Genomic DNA, 26,321 nt, shown 5'->3' on the forward strand with positions numbered 1-26,321 from the left:
TTTTTTTCTTTACAGTGCTAAGATGAAAAGCTGTTTTGATGAACAATATACAGAGATGATTATAGATGACATGTCTTCGGAAAGCTCAGCTGCAGAACCAAGAAAAAATGTTTGTGAATCTGCCTTAATTATGGTATGTGTACAGATTAAGGCTAAATTTCAAAATTTATGATTTTATTTACTTAAACCAGGAGACAGTTTTCAACATTGTTCAAACACCCCTCTTTACCTTGAAGCAGATTAGGGTTATAAGACTTCCATGGCTGATGTCATGATTTGTCTTCCACTATTCATAAACAAGACCCAGAGAATTACAACGATCAGATTACGGCTGCTTGATCACTTTTTGTTTTATCATCCCTTCACCTGCTAGTGCATACAGTACAGTTTCACAATCCTTTATGTGAAATTCTAAAATCCAAAAACTGACATTTTTTTTGTAGTGTTGATGCATTATTTGTTGTCCAAAAAAGCTTACATTTAGCATTAAAACTGAAATCTGGCAACAAAGTCTCCTTTAAAAAATTCACTCTATGCTGATATTAGTTCTTCATCATACTTCTGAGGTGTCGCCGGTGGCTACAGCAATTCATATTTCTTGCCTGCTGCAGGCCTGCAGATTTCTCTATTGTATCATGCCAGGAAGGAAAGAGGAAGTGATGTCAGTTAGGCAAAACGTGGCAGAGAGAAGCCTACGGGGCTGCAGCAAGCAAGGAATATGAATCGCTACAGTCACTAGCAACTAGCACTAGTCACTAGAATCTCGGCGAGAACGTGAACTCGCAGGCCTTGAGCATGCGCAGATGCTCAAGACCAGCACAGAAGAGGAGGCCGACATGCTGGTGCTACATTAAAGTAAGAAGAGGGCTCTGGGGGACTTCAGGTTGCGTTGGGGGGGTGCCCGATGGCAGTGGCGGGGGTGCCGGATTGCGGGGGTGGCGCTCACAAATCGAGATTTTGCGAATGTTTTGCTCGTCCTGCAAAACACTCGCAAACCGGTGCACTCGTAAACCGAGGTACCACTGTATTTGAACAGGCTTTTTCCCATTGGATGGGACTCCCGACTCCTTTTGCTCGATTACTGGGATTTAACGTGGACCGGAATATAAACCAAGACCCCTGTTTTTTGGCCCCAAAATCTTGAGTATATATGTCATATACAATCAATCTTTGGTTTGTGAGTATAATTCGTTCCAGAAGCATGGTTGTAATCCAAAGCACTCGTATATCGAAAAGAATTTCCCCATAAGAAATAATGGAGACAATTCATTCCACAACCCAAAAACTTTAATACAAAATACTTTATTGCAAGACCTCGCTCATTTAGAAGTCACTACACTCCTGCAGTGTCAGAGAGAGAAGGACCATCGGCTCAGTTGTGATGTGATGTTTATATACTTTATGCACTTGTATTGCAAAATATTGCTTGTATATCAAGTTAAAATTTAATAAAATGTTTTGCTTGTCTTGCAAAACACTTGCAAACCAAGTTCTGTATCGCTTGATAGACCGGTATAGTTCCTTTACGGATGGGTATTATACCTCACTGCTACCAGCAGTTCCCCTGCAGGAGTGGGGCATAGGTTGGTACTCGATTACTTTGTGGTGCCAAAGAAGAAGGGACCTTGAAGGGATTTGAAGGGGGTCAACAGGGCTCTTCATGTGCCTTCCTTCTGCATGTAAACTCTGCGGTCTGTGATTCTGGTGGTTCAGCCGGGGGAGTTTCTGATCTCTCTAGATCTGACCGAGGCCTGCTTACACATTTCTATTTGGGCTTCCCATCATTGCTTTCTGCTCTTAGCGATCTTGGGGCAACAATATCAGTTTTATGCACTTTCCTTTGGTCTGGCAATGGCTCTGTGGACATTCACCAAGGTGTGATGGTGGTCGTTGTGGCGGCATTGCAAAAAGAGGGCATTCTTGTTCATCCCTACCTGGATGACTGGTTGATTCGAGCCAAGTCATTCCAGGAGAGCACTCACTGGGATGGGTCGTCAACCTTGCCAAGAGCTGGTTGTCTCCATCTCAGCGCCTGGAATATCTAGAGGTCCTGTTCGATACCTCCTTGGGGAAGGTCTTCTTCTGGATGCCCGGGTAAGCAAATTGCAATCTCAGATTCGCCTGCTTATGGCATCCCGGTGTCCTCGGGCGCAGGATTTCCTCCAAGCCTTGGGGTTAATGGCGGCCTCCCTCGATGTAGTGAGGTGGTTGTGGGCCCACTTCCACCATCTTCAGTATGCTGCTCTTCGAAGGTGGTCGCCTTGGAGGCATTCCTGTTCCGCTTCCGGGCTTAGCTCGGGGCAGTCTTAGTTGGTGGCTCCAGAGCCCCCATCTTGTACAAGGGGCGAGTCTGGATCAGCTGCAGTGGACAGTGCTGCTCACAGATGCCATAATTCTCGGTTGGGGAGTTCAGTGTCTAGGTCACTCAGCTCAGGGCACCTAGTCCACGGAGGCTTCTTGGTCGATCAATATCTTGGAGACCAGAGCCATCCATCTGGCGTTGATAGTCTTCCAGTCAGTCAGAATTCTGTCAGACAATGCCATGGCGGTGACCTATGTCAATCATCAGGGGGGCACCAGGAGCACTTTGGTGGCACAATAGGTGACTCTGCTCATGGTCTGGGCGGAGTTGCACCTTCAAGCAATATCAGCATCCCACATAGCTGGAGTGGAGAATGTTCAAGTAGACTTCTTAAGTCGTCATGTGCTAGATCCCAGAGAGTGGTGTCTAAGCCAGGTGGCCTTTCAGTTGATAGTGCAGTCTTGGGGGTCAGCCCCTCATGGACCTGATGGCCACAAGTGTCAACGCCAAAACACCCCGCTTCTTCAGTCGTCGTAGAGACGGTCCGGCTGAGGGCCTGGATGCTCTGGTTCAACCATGGCCAACGAAAGGGCTGTGTGTTTTCTCCATAATTCGCCATCTAGGCCTCGTGGTTCTGGTGGCTCCGGATTGGCCTCGACGCCCATGGTATGCGGATCTGGTGAGGCATCTCATCTGGTGGCAGATCCTGTTCCTTTCTTGGATAACCTTCTAATACACGATCCCTGTCACGATCCTGGCACCGCCTACCCAAAGGGCTAGGCCGAGTGTCCGCCCACTGCCTACTGAGGCATTAAGCAGGGTGTCCCTTGTCACGATCCTGGCCCCGCCTACCCGAAGACTAGGCTGAGTGTCCAGTCACTGGTGCTCTTATGATCGGAGAGGGTTTTGGGTTTACCAAGGGTTAGGCACTAGGCCCGCATTCCTCCCCTCGAGGGTTGCCCAGGAGCTCCTATTTCCAGGCACTCCACTATGCTCCTTTCTGCTGGGAGTCCATTAATGAACCCTCCCTGTCAGGTCAGGGTGAGGTTCCTCTTGACCCCCCCCTCAAAATATCCCCCCAAGGATCGAGGGTTCCAAGCCAGAGCTCCTCTCCCTATCAGGAGTCCAGTTTAAGGTTCTAGGAGTCTCTCTTCTTTACAAATCACCACTTTTCTCTGCCACTTGATTCTTATGCAAATTAGGATGCAAATTAGTTATTCAAGTTCAATGGCAAGGTCATTCAGTCTTGACTATTGGGCAACAGAATACTCCAGAGCAATAGGGATAGCTGGTTCCTAACTCCACCCACCTAGTCTTCCACTATGACTAGAACTACCCCATTAGAAACTAGTTGAACCCAGCTATTCTCTGCTTTAACTCTGGGTACTCTGGGGGAAGGTAAACTCTGATTTAGCCTTCCCTCGGGGCGGCACTCTCTCACGTGATGGGACATACACCCCATCACAGTCCCATTCCAATGTTCGATCCGGGTCCCTTTTGTCTTACAGCTTGGCTCTTGAAAGGGGTCGCCTAGGTAAGAAGGGGAATTCAGATAAAATGATCTCAACTTTCTTGGGTCCTGGAGGCATTCCACCTCTCGGGCTTATGTGAGGGTTTGGCGTCTATTTGAGGAGTGATGTGATGCGTGTGGAGTGGTCTCTTCGAACTTCCCTGCGTAACATCTTAAGAATTTTTGCAAGATGGCCTGGATAGGGGACTGGCTTTGTCTTCTCTCCGGGTTCAGCTTGCAGCCTTGTCAACCTTTCAGGGGTTAGTGAAAGATCAGCATTTGACTGCCATTCCTGATGTGATTTGCTTCTTGTGGGTGACCAAGTTGCTCAGGCCTCCTGAACGGCCCTCTGTTCCATCTAGGGATCTGAATCTGGTTCTGTCCGTTCTAGTGCGCCTATCTTTTGAACGACTGCTCTTTGAAGGACCTTACTCTTAAAGCGGTCTTCTTGGTGGCCATTACTTCAGCTAGTTTCTGAGCTGCAGGCTTTCTCTTGTAGAGCTCCTTTTTTGGAGTTTTCTAGGGTGCGGGTTGTCTTGAGGGCTCTTCTGAGCAGAGACAGCTGCGCAAGTTGGATGTCAGTCGGGTCCTTCACTCTTATGTGCAGAGGACCCAGAAAATCAGGTCCTTCTAGCAGGTCCTCGTAAGGGGGATGGCGCTTCTAAGGCTACTATTATGCACTGGATCAAGGAGACTATTGCTTCCACTTATCTTCTGAAGAAGAAGCCTGTTCCAGAATTTTTCAAGGCTCATTACACTAGGGATCAGGCAGCATCTTGGGCTGAATCTTCTCTAGTTCCTCCAGTGGATATTTGCAAGACTGCAGCCTGGTCTTCTCTGTATTCCTTTGTCAGACACTACCGTGTAGATGTTCAAGTGTGCCGGGACGCGGTATTCGATGAACGTGTTCTGGTGTTGGCCCTTTGGGGGTCCCACCCTTGATGGGTACTGCTTTGGTACATCCCATCCGTAACCGAACTATACCAGTCTATCAAGCGATACAGAAGGAGAAATTAGATTCCCCACCCTATCTATCTTTGTGTGGGGATTGCGGGTTTTTGCTTGTGTGCAGATTTTGAATTTTTCTGTGGGTTATAGTATTTTTCTAGGACCAAGGAGAATTAAGAACAGCAATGATGGCTCAGCTAACTTAGCTGGTGAGCTGTGGGGATGTTTTATTTTCCAGGATACAATTCTACACATGTTCCAACAGTTGTTTAACAATGTTTGTTGTTTTTACACTCATGTTTGGAGTGTCTTAAGAATTTTCATGGTTCTGCTGGGCTATTTAGTAGCGGGGAAGCTGTACTGATATCCAAATTTGATCTCAGTCTCCACCTGCTGGTAGCAGTGAGGTATAATACTTGTCTGTAAAGGAACTATACTGGTCTACAAGCTACCAAACACAATTAGCAGGTAAGAACCTAATTTCTCCTTATTTGCAATCTAAGGTATTTTTTTTTCCAAAATCTTTATTCATTTTTACATCTCACAGCAAGTGAACAATAATATAACAATTAATTCATTTAGAACACTTGAAAATCTTTCCAATTATCGTAAATAGATAAATTTAAGACCCTCTGCCACCCTCCCTTTCCAACAAAGATAATTCAATCAAATTATACAAATAATATATTCAAAGATGCAGCAAAATCAATAATATAATTATAAACCCCCCTTTCCAACAATATATTCTACTATTTGTGCAAAAAATGTGTCTAATCATTACAATAAGTTGTCAATGGCCCCCAAATCTTTTTAAAATTATTATAATTCCCTTTTTGTATAGCAATTATTCTTTCCATTTTATAAATATGGCAGAGCGAGTTCCACCAGAAGGTGTAATTTAGTCTGGTGTAATCTTTCCATTGCTGGTGATATGTTGAATGGCAACTCCTGTCATTATTAGTAATAATTTATTATTATTTGATGAAATTTGACTCTATTCTCATAGATGTTCCAAATAAAATTGTGTCATACAAAAGGGCAACATGGTTTTCTAATAAACAATTAATTTGAGACCAAATTGAATTCCAAAAGGCCATGATGCAAGGACAGAAAAATATTAAATGATCAAGAGTCCCTGCATCTAGATTACAGTGCCATCTATTAGACTTAGAGCTATCTAATTTTTGTAATCTAACTGGGGTCCAAAATGCTCTATGTAACAAAAAGAACCAAGTTTGTCTCATAGATGCAGACACTGTACATCTCATTCTCCAAGACCAAATTTGTGGCTATTGAGATGCAGAAAAATTGATGCTTAATCCCAATGCTCCAAATGTCTCTAAGACCATATATCCAGATACCAATTTATACCACTGTGCGGCTTGGTGACCCCAAAAATCTGCCTGAAAGCACAAGAATTCTAGACTATACTGACTATTAAGGATTTTCCATTCAAGGAACCCATCCTGAATAGCCTGCTTCAGCTGCAACCATTTAAAACTTTGTGATTTATTTAGACCATATTTATGCTGCAACTGTGAAAAATCAAGTAGCTTACCATTGGAAATAACATCATTTAAAGTTCGTATGCCTGCAATAATCCAGTGCTTCCAGACGATTTGAAAACCGCCGATTTTAATCTTGGAATTTAGCTAAATAGATTGATTTAATGATTTATATAATGGGTCAGGTGATAAATTGCTAACATAACGTAGAGTTTTCCAAGTATCTGTTAAAATTTTATTCTGTTTATATTTCCTAGGGATTTTTATACTGAGAAGATGAGATAAATGTAAAGGAAACATGAGTCGCCATTCCAAATATAGCCAATCTGGGACATTATCCATGAGCTCTGGGAGGACCCAATACATACCCTGGCGTAAAATATAGGCTTGATGATACCTATAAAAGTTTGGAAAATTTACCCCACCCTCCATAATTGATTTTTGCAATTCTAGGCATTTTCCCCAGCCAAACAAATTTTGTAAAAATACCATTTAATTTTTTTATAGAAGGACCCCTGAAAAAAACTGGTATCATACTCATTTGATAACAAACCACAGGTAATATCATCATTTTAACAGTTTGGACTCTTCCCCCACCAAGAAAGATGTAAAGGATTCCATAGTTCGCACATTTCTGTTACTTTCTTTAATAAAAGTTTTTCATTCTCCTTCACTGTGTCTTCTAGTGTTTTTTTTTATTCTAATACTTAAATACTTTAATCCATCTTCTTTCCATACAAACGAGAATGAATCAAATAATTCCTTTAGTGCAATGCACATTAAGTGAAATGATTTCTGACTTACTCCAATTTAGCTTATATCCTGAAAACTCTCCAAATTTCTTTATCAGTTCAAGTAAGCATGGTATGGTAGTTTCAGGATTCCTCAAATAAAGCAGTATATCATCTGCATAAGCAGAGATTTTATATTCCCAGTCTGCACAAGGAATACCCTGTACCCCCTTCGCCTGTTGAATGGCTAATAGTAAGGGTTCCAAAACAATATCAAAAAGCAAAGGAGACAAGGGACGAGCTTGTCTAACCCCCCTCAGCAAATTAAATCGCTCTGATAAATTATTATTAATATATAATCTTGCACCAGGGGAATTGTACAATGTTTGAATCATTTGAATAAATCCTGAACCTATACCAAACCATTCCAATGCCTGATACATGAAATCCATTTCACTCGATCAAAGGCTTTCTCCGCATCCAAGGAAACAAGGAAAGCCGGATCATTCTTATTTTTTTGTTAAATTTAGAGTATGAAAAGCCAACCTAGTATTGTTAGAAGAATGTCTTTTAGCAACGAATCCTGTTTGGTGCATATCAATAATAAAAGGGAGAGCCTTAGCCAATCTTAAAGCCAATATCTTAGCAAAAAGTTTTCCATCAACATTTATTAATGAAATAGGCCTGTAGTTTGAAACCAAAGTGGGATCTTTGTTTGGCTTTGGCAATACAATTGTTAATGATTCTGCCATAGTACCTGTAATACAACCTTTAGTCAGTTGAAACTGATATAAATTTAGTAAATAGGGTAAAAGGATATTTTGAAATGATTTATAAAACTCCACTATATAACCATCATCACCTGGAGCGGATCCAACTCTAAGAGATTTCAATGCTGCTTCTAATTCTTTTAGTAATATAGGCTCCTCTAAACTTCGTTTTATATGTTCAGGAACCTTTGGTCCAACAATTAAATTAAAAAATTATAAACCATCCTTTTCCATATCAGCATAAGACTTAGAAGAATATAGGTCCTTATAAAAATTTAAAAATTGCCTTAAGATATTTTCAATTTTAGTATGCGTTTCACCATTTTTATCCTTTATAGCAATTTTTGTTCTTCTTTTTTTTGCTTTAAGATAATTTGCCAATAATCTTCCCGCCTTATTTGAATTTCCATAATACTGAGTTTGCTGAGAGAACAAATCTTTCCTTGCAAATTTAAAAGATATCTCATTATTATATTTACCTTTTGCTTTTAGTAAAGCCTGTAGAGTATTATGCTCCCACTTACCAATTAATTTACTTTCCAAATGTTTAATTTCTTTTTCCAAATTATAAAATTGATTTTTCAGTTGTTTTCTAATATATGCCGAATCTGAAATATTACCTCTCATGGTAGCTTTGAATTTATCCCATAATGTTTCAATGTTAATATCTTCTGAGGTATTCAATTGGAAAAATTCAATCATTTTTAGTTTAAAATCTTTAAGGAAATTTGAATCTGCAATCAAAGTATTATCAAATCTCCAAACAGATTTACTATAATCTTGTTCATCAGACTGTAACTCAGTCCATACCCCACCATGATCAGATAGAATAATAGGATCAATGATGGCTTTTGTCACTTTCTGAACTATCTGACTCGAGACAAAAATATAATCTATTCTTGAAAAAGAATTATGGATCTGTAAACAAAAGGAAAATTCCCGATCATTAAAATGAAGTATACGTCATATATCTATTAAATTACAAGATTGAGCCAAATTATCCAGCCCTAGTGATTTCATAATTCTACTTGGTTTTTTATCCATTAATGGATCCATTACAGCATTGAAATCTCCAGCCACTATTAAATTAGATGCAGCCAGTGGGAGTAGTAATTGCTGTAAACTCTTAAAAAATTCCATTTGATTCGTATTTGGGACATATATATTAAACAAATCCAGGGTAGTATTTCCCATGCTCATTTTAACATGTACCCACCTACCTAATGGATCCGAACTAATCAACTGAAAATTGGCTTAACATTTTTTATTTATTAGTATTGCCATCCCAGCTTTCTTACCAACTGCAGGGGCAAAAAAATTTTGTCGAACCCAACCCCCTTCCAATTTTCTAGATTCTGTCATTGATAGGTGCGTCTCTTGAATAAAGTACAAATAGGCATTTTGATTTTTTAGGAAAGCTAACATCTTTTTTCTTTTTATTTAATGGTTAAGGCCATTGACATTTAAGGAAAATATCTTAATCTCCATCAAGTACCAAATGAATGATCCACCAGTGATATTTAAATTCATTAAATTTAGTATGATTAGACAACATTACACATATAATAAACCATAGAAAAATAATTTGATCGTCAACATTTCCATCATTCCCAATCCACCCACCCTTGATCTTGAAAAAACCCATCACCCTTATCCCCCCCCCAACACATAAATTGATTGACTTGGAACACACATTGGAATAGTAATCACAATACCCACCCACCCCTAGGCAACATTCATTAAATCTTTCTCCCACAAAATTTATAAAAAATAAGTATAATGCATTATGCAACGGATAATCTCACTAAATACCCTTACTATACCATAATTTAATTTCCATAGTATAGAAGTTTTCATAAAATCCAATTAATAACTTATTCAATTAAAAACAGCATTCATAAATCATATTTTGACAGTACCATTAATATTTTGTAATCTTTTACAAAAGAAATATATATGATCCTCATTAAATAATCCATAATCATTAAACCACCCCTTAAATTTTCATCGACCATCAATTTCATATTATCTGCTAAGCAAATTAAAACTAATATTGAATCAATTACTTCACCATTTAGTAAAATCTTGTGCAGTAAACTCAAATCTGACTTTTAGAATCTTAGATCCACAGAATAAAAATCATCTTTCTTATTAAACAATCGCATTCTGAATAGATATCATCTGGGTTTTTTTTGGGGGGGAGTGGTTTTAGATTTTCTTTTACTAAAATCATGGAAATATATTAGCTAATCATTCCATAGAACAACATCATATATCCAAATTTAACTATTATGAGATAATTCATATTATGAAAATTTCTTGTTAATCAGATAAATTTTACTATGACCATCCCAACATGTTGAAATACTGACTCCTTTACCTTTTAACTAATCTATTGCCTATTTAACCCAGACAAAAACAACTTTTCTTTCTAATGATAAATAAATCATTAACATGAAGATACCCTCCCTCAATACCATTGCTGAAAAGAGAAGGGAAGCCAGCACGCACACGATAGAGCCCCGGAGGGAAGCTTACAACTTGCTGCTTTTACTTGCTTTGGGCCTTCTTCGCTGCCGGGTCCTGCCTTCGCGGAAACAGAAAGTAGGCAGGATCCGGCAACGAGGAAGGCCCGAAGCAAGTAAAAGCAGCAAGTGTAGTGGTATACCATTTGAGAAAAACGCACGGACATCGGACCCGATTCTGCTTGCTCTTTTAAAGCTCCGATCCAAGCAACCTTGGTGCCTATTGTGGAAGATAAAGTGGTCAGCCAGGAAGAATGAAATCGAGAAAGTTCAAGTTTAGTCAAGCTGTGATTTGAACTTTATAGGTATTTGTTTTTCATCCTTTAACTGGCAGGCACAAGGATGCTCCATTTATTAATCTTGCAAAGTCTGATACAGGAAAAGCTAGAAGTGTCATCAGGATTTAAGGAGCTTGGGGTGTGCAAATCCACTTAATGCAGAAATTACAGTAAAACGAAATCACTTTTCTATTTCACTGCAGCTCTGAGGTTTTTCGAGCTAATGTTCTTTTGCACTTAGCTATAGTCAAATGATGGATAGGAATATGTTTATTTCATTTAAGCTAAGGGAAAACAATATTTTTTCTGAGTATCCTTTAAATAATGGTTCACAAATTAATTCAGCCTGTTTTAAGGCTGGGTTTTGTTTTTCACATTATTGCTTCTGTTTTTATAATCCTTAAAAAATAAGGGGCAATTCTCCAAGTGGGTTCTTCCTCGTAGGCACCCTGAGACTGTACAGGAAACGCCTGTTCTATAGCAGTAAATGGGCTCCCAGGTTCCATTACAGAATGGTAGCATATAGCCTTAGATTCAGGCGCCTTACAGTTAAAGCAGCCATAGAGCTGACGTAACTAAGCATGTCCAATTGTGGGAGAAATGATTTTATTTTCAGTTTAGTGATCAAAATGTGTGTGTTTTGAGAATTTATATCTGCTGTCTATATTTTGCACTATGGCCCCCTTTTACTAAATCGCAATAGCGGTTTTTAGCACAGGGAGCCTATGAGCATCGAGAGCAGCATAGGGCATTCAGCGCATCTCCCTGCGCTAAAAACCGCTATTGCGGTTTAGTAAAAAGGGAGAGGGTATGTTTGTCTATTTTTATATAATTGTTCCTGAGGTGACATTGCATAAAGTCATCTGCCTTGATCTCTTTGAAAACCTGCGGAATATAAATGATAATTAACTTTTTCTCTGCGTACAGTGTGCTTTGTGGTTTTTTTTTTTAAATTTTATTGTTGGTAGATCATTTTGACTTGGTCATTTTAAAAGTAGCTCGCAAGCCCAAAAAGTGTGGGCACCCTTGCTGTAGAGCCATTTCTTGTATGACTGGATCAGCTATATTTATTTATTTATTTTTTAGTTGTTTAAATTCAGGCAGAAATAAATGGCTAGATTGAACCTAATGACTTCATTAACGCCTTTCCCTTTTTTTAACCTCTATACCATTTGAAAGAGGGCAAATACTTCTTAAATATAGTAAAAATATTCTGGCACAAGTGTCAAACCTTAAAAAAGGAAGTCATATTGAGCATTGGAAAATAAAAATAATAATAATAATTAACTAATAAAAATAGTACACATTTAGGGCTCCTTTTACTAAGTTACAATAGTGGTTTTAGCGTGCGCTTAGTGCGCGGAGAATTGCCACATGCGCTAGATGCTAACGCCAGCATTGAGCTGGCGTTAGTTTTCCCACATAGCACAGGGGTTTGCGCGCGCTAAAAATGCTAGCGCACCTTAATAAAAGAGGGAGTTAATTTTCCCCACCACCAAATTTCCACATCCCGCCCCACCCGGCTACTTTTTCATGCCACCCGGCTGGAAAAAATTTCTGGGGAGAACACTGCTTTAGACCAATAACAATCATGTCACATTCCCTAAAACATAGGTATATTAGAATTAATTCCAGAAACTAAAAATCCAAATTGTCAAATGGTGCATTACAAATGAGTTTCCAATTCCTAATTAGTCACTTGTTCATCTCTTGAGTTGTTTTCATCTGTAAAATGTCAAATTTATTAATAAGAGACTTCTTTCTCATTTTCTTTATAAGATCTGTCTTTTACTTCATCCTAATCAGACTGGATCCATTCCAATATAAGAAATCTTTCCTATCCGAACACACTCTTACAGCTCAATAAACTTTTCCATAACTTTCTTCAGTTCTTGAAATCAACTATTTCCTTTGTCATCTTCCATAAACATGACAGTGTTTTCCAGATGATCTTTACTTTCTTCTAAATTAACAGTGAGAAAAGCCTCTCAAGAGAACTGCCAATCGAAACTCTCCATTTATAATACCGTATTTTCGCGGATATAACGCGCGCGTTATACGCGTTTTTACCTACCGCGCATACCCCTCGCGCGTTATACGCGTGAGCGCGGTATACAAAAGTTTTTCTACATAGTTCCCACCTCGCCCGACGCCCGATTCACCCCCCCCCCCCCCAGCAGGACCGCTCGCACCCCCACCCCGAACGACCGCTCGCACACGATCCCACCCGCACCCGCGATCGGAGCAAGAGGGAGCCCAAGCCCTCTTGCCCGGCCGACTCCCCGACAATATCGGGCCAGGAGGGAGCCCAAACCCTCCTGGCCACGGCGACCCCCTACCCCCACCCCGCACTACATTACGGGCAGGAGGGATCCCAGGCCCTCCTGCCCTCGACGCAAACCCCCCTCCCTCCCTCCAACGACCGCCCCCCCAAGAACCTCCGACCGCCCCCCCCAGCCGACCCGCGACCCCCCTGGCCGACCCCCACGACACCCCCACCCCCCTTCCCCGTACCTTTGCTAGTTGGCCGGACAGACGGGAGCCAAACCCGCCTGTCCGGCAGGCAGCCAACGACGGAATGAGGCCGGATTGGCCCATCCGTCCCAAAGCTCCGCCTACTGGTGGGGCCTAAGGCGCGTGGGCCAATCAGAATAGGCCCTGGAGCCTTAGGTCCCACCTGGGGGCGCGGCCTTTTGTCTGCAGTGGGTTTGAGTGCGCAGGATGTGCAGCTTCCGTGGCTGTTTTGTACCAGGATCGGGGCCGACTGCATTCCTCTCCCCCTCACGTTGTCGTGCTGCAAGGCTATCTTGTTAGCATACATTAGCTGTGGTAAATAGCCACCATTTGCCTTGAGAGCATACACTACTAGAGATGAGTGGAAATGAGGGCAGTTGCTCCTGAGATTTTTGTAGAGCAGCTACATGGTCCACTCCATACATTTACGAAGTTTTATAGGGTGGATGTGGTAACGAGAGAGGGTGCTGCATTTGGGTCCTTGGTTAAGGGCAGGCTCATCTGTCTTGCCCTAGTCTTAGGAGACTGCTTTGGTACATCACCTCCTTATCGGGACTCATATGTCCTTTGCACCAGAAGGGAAGATTAGCTACGTACTTCAATGCTAATCTTTCTGGAAAAAGGACTTGAATCCTAACACCCCACCCTGTCAGTCTGGAGTTCACCTGCCTAGTGTTTGGCCAAACAGTGTTCTCAACTGGAGATTTTCTCCTGTAAGTCAGCTGATAAAAATAAGAAAAAAAAGTTTAAAGTAGTAAGGGAGACTCTATGAGCTCCATAAGTTTAAGAACATAAGAATTGTCACTGCTGAGTCAAACCAGTGGTCCATCATGCCCAGCAATCTGCTCACGCGGCGGCCCTCTGGTCCAAGACCAGCACCCTAACTGAGACTAGCCCCACCAGCGCACGTTCCTGTTCAGCAGAAACTTGTCTAACTTTGTCTTGAATCCTTGGAGGGTGTTTTCCCCTATAACAGCCTCTGGAAGAGCGTTCCAGCTTTCTACCACTCTCTGGGTGAAGAAGAACTTCCTTACGTTTGTATGGAATATATCCCCTTTCAACTTTAGAGAGCGCCCTCTTGTTCTCCCTACCTGTCCTTATCTACTAAGTCTATCCCAGGGGTGTCAAAGTCCCTCCTCGAGGGCCGGAATCCAGTCGGGTTTTCTGGATTTCCCCAATGAATATGCATTGAAAGCAGTGCATGCAAATAGATCTCATGCAGATTCATTGGGGAAATCCTGAAAACCCGACTGGATTCTGGCCCTCGAGGACCGACTTTGACACCTGTGGTTTATCCCCTTGAAAGTTTCAATCATGTACCCTCTCAATCTCCTTTGTTCGAGGGAGAAGAGGCCCAGTTTCTCTAATCTTTCACTGTACGGCAGTTCCTCCAGCCCCTTAACCATCTTAGTCGCTCTTCTCTGGATCCTTTCGAGTAGTACCCTACCGTGAATCTCATCCCTTTGTAATTCCCTTTTCGGAAGTTCAGTGCCGTGGCTGTCGTTTTGGACCGATGTTTCTCCCCTGCATCCAGATCAAAGCGGATCATATTGTGATCGCTGCTTCCTAGCGTCCCTTCTACTTCTACGTCTTATGCTGGTCCTCGCAGGCTATTTAGAATTAAGTCCAGAATTGCATTTCCTCTAGTATTTTCCTTGACAAATTGTTCCAGGAAGCAATCGCCTACAGCATCCAAGAACTTGGTCTCTCTAATGCAGCCGGAGGTGCCTAGGTTCCAGTCTATTCCCGGATAGTTGAAGTTACCCATGATAACTGTGTTGCCTCCCTTGCAGTTGTATTTAATCTCGTCTGTCATTTCTCCATCAATTTCTTTGGATTGCCTTGGTGGTCGGTAGTAGATGCAGTTGTGGCATGTTCTCTCCTGCAGATTCAATTTCCTCTTTGATGTATATGGCAACGCCCCCACCTTTTTGAGCCACTCTGTCTCTGTGGTATAGTTTGTATCCCGGTAGCACAGTGTCCCAGACGTTTTCCTCAGTCCACCTTGTTTCCGTGATGCCTATGATGTCAACGTTATTTTTTTGTGCTATGGCTTCTAATTCACCCATCTTATTTGTAAGGGTCCTTGCGTTTGTGTACATACACTTGAGTTTGCAGCTTTTTCTTTTCTTGCATTTCCTTCCCTCTTGTGTCCTTTTCGATCTCTCTTGCCTGTAATCCGGTGAGTCTTTCCCTCTATCTTCTTGCACGGTATCCTCTGGGTATACCGGTTCCCGAACCATCGACTCTCTCTCTCTGTCGACTGTCGGTTTTCCCCTTCTTCCTAGTTTAAAAACTTGTCCACTTCTTTCTTGATGTTGCTTGCAAGTAGCCTCGTTCCGTCTCTGCTGAGGTGGAGTTCATCGTTCCTGTAGAGCTTGCTCTTCCCCCAGAACGTTGTCCAGTTGCGCACGAAGTGGAATCCTTCTTCCTCACACCAGCGCCGCATCCACGCGTTGACTGCTTGCAGCTCCATCTGCCTCTTCTCATCTGCCCTGGGTACCGGCAGGATCTCCGAGAATGCTATCCTCTGCGTTCTGATCTACAGCTTCCTTCCTAGCATCCGGAACTGGTCCTTCAGTACTTCCCTGTTGTAGTTCCTATTGCTCATGTTGTTCATCCCCACATGGATCACCACCGCCGTATCTTCTTCTTCCACACTGTTGAGGATCCTGTCGATGCGGCTCACTATGTCTTCTACCTTGGCCCCCGGTAGGCAGGTCACCGGCTGATCAAGTCTTCCTCCTGCTATATGGCTGTCAACTTGTCTGATGATGGAGTTGCCCACGACGATTGTTGTCCTCTCTAGCTTCTCCTGATTCTCCAGCCTCAGGTCCGTGTCCCTGGTGTATGTCCATCTCTCCTGCCACAGGTCCGTATCCTTCGTTCTCGCTATTGTATCACCCATTTCTTCCTGGTGGTTGTCTGTCGGGTGGGCCACACTCTCTGTAGGTGTCTTTCGGCAGTTCCACTGTTGCTGGTGATTTTCCATGGCCTCCCTGTATGCCTCCTCTATGAACTTCTCCAGCTCTCGGACTTCTTCCTCGATGGCGTCTTCTGTCTTGTTCTCTGCTTCCTCTGTCTGGACGTTCTCTGCATATCTGTCTCCCTCCTCCCCTGCTTGAAGTGCCTCCAGTTCCAATATTCTGCCCTCCAGGAGTCTGACTTGTCTCTTCAGGATCTCCAGTTCTCCGCATCGGGCGCATATGTAAGACCGCCTCCCAGAGGGGAGGTAGTCATACATATGGCAGACGATGCAGAAAACTGGGTAGTTCAACATCTTGCTTCCATCTGCTGCTTCCATTGCTGTTTGCTTGCCGGTCTGCTGCGGATGCCTTCTGAGTCTGCTGTGGTTGCGCCTGCTTTTTTCCCCCTTTTGTTCTCTCTGCCTCTGCCTCTCTCTGTAGCTGCTTTTCTCCTGCTCAGAGTCAGATCAACTCTGCTCCATTGGCTCCTCCCCTTTTAAGGCAGAGCTTCGGTGGTGGACATCAGGGGGTGGGTGGAGCTAACTCTCACCGATTCCCCTCTTGGTCTCCTGCCTCTGCTTCTCTCGCCTGCTCTCTTATCTGCTTTTTTCCCCCTTTGGCTTCCCTCTCCCTCTGCCTCTCTCTGTAGCTGCTTTTCTCCTGCTCAGATCAACTCTGCTCTGTTGGCCCCTCCCCTTTTAAGGCGGAGCTTGGTGGCGGACGTTGGGGGGGTGGAGCTAACTCTCACCGATTCCCCTCTTGGTCTCCTGCCTCTGCTTCTCGCTCCTGCTCTTATCTGCTTTTTTCCCCCTTTGGCTTCTCTCTCCCTCTGCATCTCTCTGTAGCTGCTTTTCTCCTGCTCTCTCCTGCTCAGATCAACTCTGCTCCATTGGCCCCCTCCCCTTTTAAGGCAGAGCTTCGGTGGTGGGTGTCAGGGGGGTAGGTGGAGCTAACTCTCACCGATTCCCCTCTTGGTCTCCTGCCTCTGCTTCTCTCTCCTGCTCTTATCTGCTTTTTTCCCCTTTTGGCTTCTCTCTCCCTCTGCCTCTCTCTGTAGCTGCTTTTCTCCTGCTCTTAATTCGGGTTGCATTTTAACAGGTGATTTCTATTCCATCTAAGTTGTTTAATCTTGTTTATTATTTCTTTTAGAGCAGAACAGAAATGTTTGGGTGGGATGACTCCCCATTCCCCCTCTTTAGTTCTCTGTTTTAGTGCTGTTTGATTGCTTTGTTATAAACTGAAGGGGGCTCTACAGCACTGGAAGAGGAGGCAGAGCTGAAGAATGTACATTTCATCCTTCTACATTTAACTTGTGAGTATGGAAATATTGCCTATGTCAGGACTTATGTCCTTTGCACCAGAAAGAAGATTATTGAGGTAAGTACCTAATCTTCACTTTTTTTTCAGTGTAGAGTTATTTCATATAAGAGATGTCTTCAAAAAGTAAGGTACTTCAACTTAAGAATTTTTTTGTCTAGGAGAATAATGAAACTGCAAAAATTGATGATGGCTTATGGTTTGCAGCTTGTAACTATCAGCATTTAAATATGGCTGAAAAGGTAAGTTGAAAGGAAAAAGAGAACTTAAGAATGAAAGAATGTCAGGAGAGAACTTTTTTGGTACTTTAGTTATGATACTGCTAATATAAAAATCATAAGAGGTTCCCAAATCTTTCCAAGGAGAACCCAGAGCCATACATTCAGTATATTTGCAAAAAGTATTATGGACTTAGATTTACATTCACTTCCACTGTATACAAGCTTATGTACATTCATTGTAGATAGCTGGGGGGGGGGGGCAGCAACACTTACATCAACAGTAAAGTTAGAATAGGGTCATTAAATCCAGTGGCGTACCTAGTGTATATGACAGCCAATGCTGATAATTTTTTAATAACCCCCTATATATAAAAAACTTATTTTTAGTAATAATCCATGAGTCGCACAACAAGGGTGCACCTAGGAAAGGCAGCATCTTAAACACTGCAGTGAGCACTACAACACCAACACATGCATTGTAAAATTAAAGCCAGATCCTGCACAGTCAATTAATCCTGTACAGTTGATGCTACAGAAAACCATGTCTCTTTCATACACATAACAATCACCACTTTACAAATTAACAAATAAATAACAAGAAATAAAAAAATACCATTTTATTGGACTAATCCATTTTTCAATTAGCTTTCAGAGGCCAAATCTTTCTTCAAGACAGTACAGTATACTGCTGTTATGGTATCCTGTCCTGACTTGAGGAAAGGGGTTTAGTCCCAAAAAAATTGCCTTATTTCCATTTCCTATTTATAGACTTTTATCAATACAGTTACAACGCTACTTGATTCTATGTAAAGCAACAAAAATTTTTTTTCTACCTTTTTGTTTCTGCTTGAATCATCTTCTCTTCGCTCTCTTCTTTCTATTCAGCGTTTGTTCTCTCTCCTTTCCATGCCCCTTCCACCCAGCCTCTGCCCTCTCTCTCTACCCTTTCCATCCACTGGCCACCCTCTCTGCCCTTTCCATCCAGTGTCCACCCTCTCTCTTCCATATGGCATCTTCCCTCTTTCTATGTCACTTCAATAAACTGTATATCCTGTGCAGTGTTCCCTCTAAGCGGGCGGGTGTTGTGAGCAAACTTTTTTCACTGTGAGCTAAAAATATCGGGCGCCAGCAAGTTATGAGCCAAATAAATATGTTGTCAAAGTTGCTGATACATGAGGACGAGGTATTCAAAGGAATTTTAGGCCTACACGCTAAATTAAATAACGTTAAATAATATTTTTAAGAACACAAAACAACGCATTAATTCTTGAAAGTACAAAATTCTTTATTTTTTTTTTTTTTTTTTTTACCAGAAAAACTCAAATTTATTTTAAAACAGTCTACAGAAATTGTAGGGATGAAATGATATCTTAATAAATGTTTTACAACAAATGTAGTTATGTCTGTTACATCCATATGTGTAAACTGTAAATTAAAAACAGTCCAGAAGACAATACGTTTGATGCTTTCAATTTCTAGACAATCTATCAATTCCAGCTTCTACACAAAAGTATAAATACATTAAAACAAAATATTGAAAACCATTTTTTATCCCAGGACAAGCAGGCAGCATATTCTTGACTGATGGGTGACGGCACCGACGGAGCCCCGGTACGGACAATTTTAGAGTGATTGCACTCTAAGAACTTTAGAAAGTTCTAGCTAGGCCGCACCGCGCGTGCGCGAGTGCCTTCCCGCCCGACAGAGGCGCGCGGTCCCCAGTTTTCTTAATTCCGCGGAGCTAAGAAGACGCGTGTTTCCAACGGCTGTTGGAAGTTTTTTCCTTAAGTTCACTTGCCTTCCCGCTCGCGCGTATTTTTCTCTTCATTTTATTTCTTTCTTGTTCTTTTACCGTTTGTAAAAAAAAAAAAAAAAAAATTGTTTTATTTTTTTCACTTTTTATTGACTACCCCGGCGGGGCCTGTTGGCACCATCGAAGCCTCCGGCTTCGATTTTGCTACAGCGGTTTTTCCCTTCATGCCCCCGTCACCGGGTTTCAAAAAGTGTCAGCGGTGTGCGCGCCCTATATCTCTCTCCGACCCGCACAAGTGGTGCCTTCAGTGTCTGGGTCCGGACCATAGGGCTGACACCTGCACCCGCTGTAGTTCTTTACAAAAAAGAACTTTAAAAAACCGACAAATTCAACAACGAATTTTGTTCGGCACCGACATGGAAGTTGCACCAGTATCGACATCGGCAACTTCCTCCAAATCGACACCGACTGTCTCGGCACCGACAGATACATCGCCGACGTCGGTCCCTGTAGGTAAGCCGGCTAAGAAGCCTTCCCCTACTGTCCTAGGGCCACCAGTCGAGCATGCAGTGAGCCAAGTCCTGCAGACTGAGCGCCGGCCCCGTAAACGCTCCGCTCCCATTGAAGTCACTGCCTCGTCATCGGCATCGACTTCACCCGAGCGTCGAGCGGCACCGAAGGTACCGAGCAAGAAAAGACCGGTACCGGTGCAATCGGGACCTACGTTGGATGAGCGCATTGCCTCTATCCTCCAGGTCCAGCTTAAACAGCAACTTCAACATTTGCTCCCGGCTCTGTTGACACCGAATCCTCCAGTGTCGGTACCCAGTGAGCCTTCGGTGCCGACCGTCGATCAACCCCTTTTATTGACATCGACTTTGTCGGCACCGCACAAATCCATGTCCATGCCTATTCTTTCAGCGGAGCCGAAACGACGTTCTGCTCCGGACACTTCTGAACCGGTACCGTTCTCTGAGCCCCGTACCGTTCTACACTCTCCTGGTACCGTCTCCAACCGTTCGGGGAAATCGGTACGCAAGACTAAACATGTTGGCACCTCGACTCCACTTTCTCAGGGCCGTCTCCAATCGGTACGGGACCCTGACTTGTGGGATGACTCGGATGATCACCTCGGTACCGAGGAAGATTATTCATCTGAAGAGGAGGATGTATCGGTGCAAGACCCTGCTACTAAGCCAGAGCACTCCTCATTTACCAAATTTTTAAGGGAAATGTCAGACACCCTTTCAATTCCTTTGGAGTCTGATTCTAAAAAGTCCAAGGCATTCTTAGATGCCTTGGACTTTGATCATCCTCCTAAGGAGTTCTTAAAGTTGCCCCTCCATGATATCTTGAGGGAAACTTTCTATAAGAACTTGGAAACTCCCTTAACCATCCCGGGAGCCCCAAGAAAATTGGAATCTCTTTATAAAGTCATTCCAATTCCAGGGTTCGATAAGCAACAACTTCCCCATGAATCCTTGTTGGTGGAATCAACCCTGAAGAAGTCTGTAGGTGCCAGTGTTTACGCCTCTGTTCCTCCTGGCAGAGAAGGAAAGGCCATGGATAAATTTGGAAAGCGCCTTTACCAAAACGCCATGCTGGCCAACCGTTCAGGTAATTACGCATTCCACTTCTCGTTTTACCTGAAGCATCTCATTCAACAGGTGACCTCTTTTCAAAAGTACATTCCGGACCGTAAACTTCCTGCTTTCCAGCAATGTACTTCTAGTCTTTTGCAACTAAGGAAGTTTATGGTCCGTTCCATTTATGATACTTTTGAACTGACGTCACGGGCCACTGCTATTTCTGTAGCAATGAGAAGGTTGGCATGGCTACGGGTCTCGGAACTGGATGTTAACCATCAAGACCGACTAGCCAATGCGCCTTGTCTTGGGGATGAGCTGTTTGGGGAGTCCATGGATACCGCCACACAAAAGCTCTCCGCGCATGAGACTAGGTGGGACTCCTTGTTGAAAAACAAGAAGAAGCCTCCTCCTCCTCGTCCATTCAGGCAACAACCTTCTTATCAAAGAAGGTTTTCTGCTCGCCCAGCTCAGACTCATCCTCCTCAACCTCGCAGGCAGCGTCAACAGCAGCAACAGGCTCGTCAACAACAACAGCCTGCTGTAAAACCGGCTGTTCAACCTAAGTCTACACAGCCCTTTTGACTCTCTTCTCGAGAACATTGCCAGTCTTCCTCCCTCATGCCTTCAATCTCAGCCCATAGGAGGTCGACTCCAGGTTTTTCTGTCTCGATGGGAAGCAATTACCTCCGACCAGTGGGTACTTGCTATCATCGCTCACGGATATGCCCTGAACTTTCAGACTCCTCCACCGTTAAGTCTACCAAAAGAGTCTGCTTCCAACAAGGCTCAGTCCCTCCTTCTCGGTCAGGAGGTTCAATCCCTCCTCCTTCTCAATGCCATCGAACCAGTTCCTCTAGACCAGCAAGGCCTGGGATTTTATTCCCGGTACTTTCTTGTCCCCAAAAAAACCGGAGATCTCAGACCAATATTAGATCTCAGAGACCTCAACAAATGTCTGGTCAAGGAGAAGTTCAAGATGTTATCTCTTGCCACCCTATACCCTCTTCTCTCTCAGGAAGACTGGCTATGTTCCCTCGATCTCAAGGAGGCGTATACTCACGTTCCAATTCATCTGATGTCCAGACAATACCTTCGCTTTCTTGTCAACCAACATCATTACCAATACAAGGTTCTACCCTTCGGCTTAGCCTCCTCTCCCAGGGTATTCACCAAATGTCTGATTGTGGTCGCAGCTTATCTCCGCTCCCACAATTTTCAAGTCTTCCCTTATCTGGACGACTGGCTCATCAAGGCTCCTTCTCCTCAGTCCGTTCACATAGCCACCAATCAGACCATTTCCTTCCTTCGACTGTTGGGGTTCGAGATCAATCTACCCAAGTCACACCTCATTCCAACTCAGCGACTTCAATTCATCGGAGCCATTCTGGATACTGTTCAAATGAGGGCGTTTCTTCCTCCAAACCGCCTTCACACCATCCTTCATCTCTGTCAGCAGGTTTTCCAGAGAACTTCCATCTCAGCAAATCAAATGATGGTACTTTTGGGGCACATGGCATCCACAGTGCATGTCACCCCCTTTGCACGTCTCCACCTGCGCACTCCTCAATGGACCCTAGCGACTCAGTGGTCACAAGCGACGGATCCTTGTTCACAACACATATCTGTGACCTCGTCTCTTCGACAGTCGCTTCTTTGGTGGTTGAACTCATCAAATCTATCCAGAGGTCTACTGTTCCATCTACCTCCTCATCAACTAGTCATCACCACAGATTCCTCCCCCTATGCATGGGGAGCTCACTTGAACGAGTTCCAAACTCAGGGGTTTTGGACCACCCAGGAAAAGAAGCACCACATCAATTTCCTGGAACTCAGAGCGATATTTTACGCCCTCAAAGCTTTTCAACATCTCCTCTTTCCTCAGGTTCTTCTCATTTGCACAGACAACCAAGTTGCAATGTATTACCTCAACAAACAAGGAGGGACGGGATCCCGTCCTTTATGTCAGGAAGCTCAAAGGATTTGGACATGGGCGACTGCTCGTCACCTATTCCTGAAAGCAGTCTACATACAAGGGGAACAGAATTGCTTAGCAGACAATCTCAGCAGAATTCTTCAACCTCACGAATGGACTCTCGACCCCTCGACTCTACAGTCCATTTTCTCCCAATGGGGCACTCCTCAGGTGGATCTCTTTGCAGCTCCCCACAACCATCAGCTGCCCAGGTTTTGCTCCAGACTTTACTCTCCTCACCGTCTGGAACCCGATGCATTTCTTCTGGATTGGACCAATCTCTTCCTATATGCATTCCCTCCTCTTCCGCTCATGCTGCGCACCTTATTCAAACTCAAGAGGGAACAAGCCACCATGATCCTCATCGCTCCACGGTGGCCCAGACAGCATTGGTTTTCCCTTCTACTTCAACTCAGTTCCAGGGAACCCATACCTCTTCCTCTGTTTCCTTCACTACTTACACAGAATCAGCAAACGCTTCTTCATCCCAACTTACAGTCTCTGCACCTGACAGCTTGGTATCTCTCGGGCTGACTGCACCTCATGCTCTCCTTTCTCAGCCTGTCCGTTCTATTATTGATGCCTCCAGGAAACCGTCCACTCTTCAGTGTTACCAGCAGAAGTGGTCTCGGTTTTCTTCCTGGTGCCTGTTACATCACCATAATCCCATATCTACAGCAGTGGGATTGGTATTGGACTATCTTTTGTCCTTATCTGACTCTGGTCTTAAATCCTCTTCGATAAGGGTCCACCTTAGTGCCATTGCAGCTTTTCATGAGCCGATCCATGGAAAACCCCTCTCAGCTCATCCCTTAGTTTCAAGGTTCATGAAAGGCCTTTTCAATGTAAAACCACCTCTTAAGGCCCCTCCTGTTGTATGGGATCTTAATGTGGTTCTTTCTGCGTTAATGAAGCCTCCTTTCGAGCCTTTGGCCACAACGCATTTTAAATTTCTAACTTGGAAAGTGGTCTTTCTGATAGCTCTCACTTCTGCCAGGAGGATCAGTGAGCTCCATGCACTGGTGGCTGATCCACCTTTCACTGTTTTTCACCATGATAAGGTTGTCCTTCGTACACATCCAAAATTCCTTCCTAAGGTTGTGTCTGACTTTCACCTTAATCAATCCATCGTTCTACCTGTTTTTTTCCCAAAGCCTCATTCTAATCCAGGTGAACAGGCTTTGCATTCCTTGGATTGTAAACGTGCTCTGGCTTACTATCTTGATCGCACCAAACCTCACAGATCATCTCCTCAACTGTTTTTGTCCTTTGATCCTAACAAGCTGGGTCATCCTGTATCTAAACGCACTCTGTCCAATTGGCTTGCTGCTTGCGTTTCTTTTTGTTATGCTCAGTCGGGCCTGACACTGGAGGGTTCTGTCACGGGCCACAAAATTAGAGCTATGGCAGCATCTGTAGCTTTCCTCCGTTCCACTCCTATTGAGGAAATCTGCAAGGCTGCTACTTGGTCCTCAGTTCATACTTTTACATCTCATTATTGTCTGGATTCATTCTCCAGACGGGATGGACACTTCGGCCAATCTGTTTTGCAAAATTTATTTTCATAATGGCCAACCTTCCCTCCATCCCTCTTTTTGTTAGCTTGGAGGTCACCCATCAGTCAAGAATATGCTGCCTGCTTGTCCTGGGATAAAGCACAGTTACTTACCGTAACAGGTGTTATCCAGGGACAGCAGGCAGATATTCTTGCGTCCCTCTCACCTCCCCGGGTTGGCTTCTTAGCTGGCTTATCCTAACTGGGGACCGCGCGCCTCTGTCGGGCGGGAAGGCACTCGCGCACGCGCGGTGCGGCCTAGCTAGAACTTTCTAAAGTTCTTAGAGTGCAATCACTCTAAAATTGTCCGTACCGGGGCTCCGTCGGTGCCGTCACCCATCAGTCAAGAATATCTGCCTGCTGTCCCTGGATAACACCTGTTACGGTAAGTAACTGTGCTATTGGGCACAAAGTTTGCCTTCAGTGAGAAGAGTTCACTCAATATGTTGTAGAATAATTGTTGTGAAACTGGAATGGAATCAATTCTTCACTCAAGTTAGATATCATCAATATCTTCATCATCATCCCCAATATCATCAAACTGGATTTCATCGTCATCACCGGGGCCAAATGTGTCCGTTTCATTGATTTTAGCATGTTCTAGAAGTTCTCCATAGGCTTTTAGGCTCCAAAATTCTTTATTAAGATTGTTCTCTTCTGCCTTTTTCTGATTTCCAAAAATTGTAAATACTGTCTATGTTTACATTATTTCCTGTGGCTAAATAAAGTTTGATTCTAATTAGGCATTCCAAATGTTCTACTCTTAACTTATTACGAGTCTTTGTCTTTATAGCATTCATCAAGCTAAATCCTCTCTCACAATCGGCACTTGAAGCCTGAAAGGTGCCACACACGTCTAATAGAGCATTTAGTCCACTGAACTGTTTATGCTGCTGAGCAAAATTGTACATTTCCTGAAGCGTTTGTATAGCTCCTGCTTTTACTTTTTCAGCAATAATATATTTGAACTCCGAATATTCTGAAATAAGCTGCCTTTTGAAACAATGTTCATCATCTTTGTTCATTAACAGAAAATAACGGTTAGATAATCGTGAAAATTGTTCGTTTCCAAATGTAAATTCCTCTAAGTTGGACGGATTTGAGATACAGTCTTTGTCGAGAACACGCCAGTCCTCTAATTCATTGTCAGGAAATCTTTTGTCCATATGATCACAAGTTTGTGTAATAAATGTAAGAATATGATCTGTTTTAATTACAGAATTACAAGATGAAATGAGAGTTTCAACATTTTCATTGAAATGTGGTTTTTCTCCCAGATATTGAGATCTGAGTTTCCTTAATTTGGCTTTAGTGAACTGGAATGCATCCAAAGGTGCCAAACAACTCTTCTGAAGAAGCTTACACAGTGATCCAAGCTCCTCAAGAACATCGCAGAGAATAAATAGCGCAGAGAATAAATAGCGCAACTTTAAATTCCAGATTACTCAATTTAGTCAGGCAGTATTTGTGCACGGGATCATTGTCTTCTTCCACCTGTTCTTGACAATATTCTAACAGGATGTCATAATTTCTAACCACTGCACTTACAGCAAAGTGCCGAGACAGCCACCTAACATCATGTATAGCTTTAAATGAAATGACATCTGAGTCTGCAGCATTAGCAATATCCTCCAGTTTGGCTTTTCGTACGCTCGATCTACTGAAAATCGTATACACGGTGCGTATTAGAGTTTCGATCTCTTTCATGAATGGGATCGTTTTCCATGCATCGTCTATGCCTAGATCTTCGCGGTGAGCTACACAGTGTTGCTCTAGAAGATGAGGAACTGATTGACGTAACTTTGCAGCTACACCATTATGCTTCCCAAGCATGACTGATGCTCCATCGGACGTGAACATGACCA

At 43.3% G+C, this 26,321-nt stretch overlaps 1 protein-coding gene across 5 annotated transcripts in view; it reads left to right on the plus strand.

Moving 5' to 3' along the window:
• The window catches only part of RNF17 (ring finger protein 17), a 510,797-nt gene that overhangs the window by 97,311 nt on the left and 387,165 nt on the right, over positions 1–26,321 (plus strand). For 4 of the 5 annotated variants that reach the window (XM_033948471.1, XM_033948470.1, XM_033948472.1 and 1 more), the window contains exons 7-8: positions 16–133; positions 17,528–17,608. In XM_033948471.1, the coding sequence (XP_033804362.1) occupies positions 16–133; positions 17,528–17,608 (199 nt within the window). The remainder of the gene's footprint in view (positions 1–15; positions 134–17,527; positions 17,609–26,321) is intronic. The other variant, XM_033948473.1, reaches the window with a different exon arrangement.

This window comes from Geotrypetes seraphini, chromosome 6 (assembly GCF_902459505.1).
Source record: "Geotrypetes seraphini chromosome 6, aGeoSer1.1, whole genome shotgun sequence".
Classification (NCBI taxonomy): Eukaryota; Metazoa; Chordata; class Amphibia; order Gymnophiona; family Dermophiidae; genus Geotrypetes; species Geotrypetes seraphini.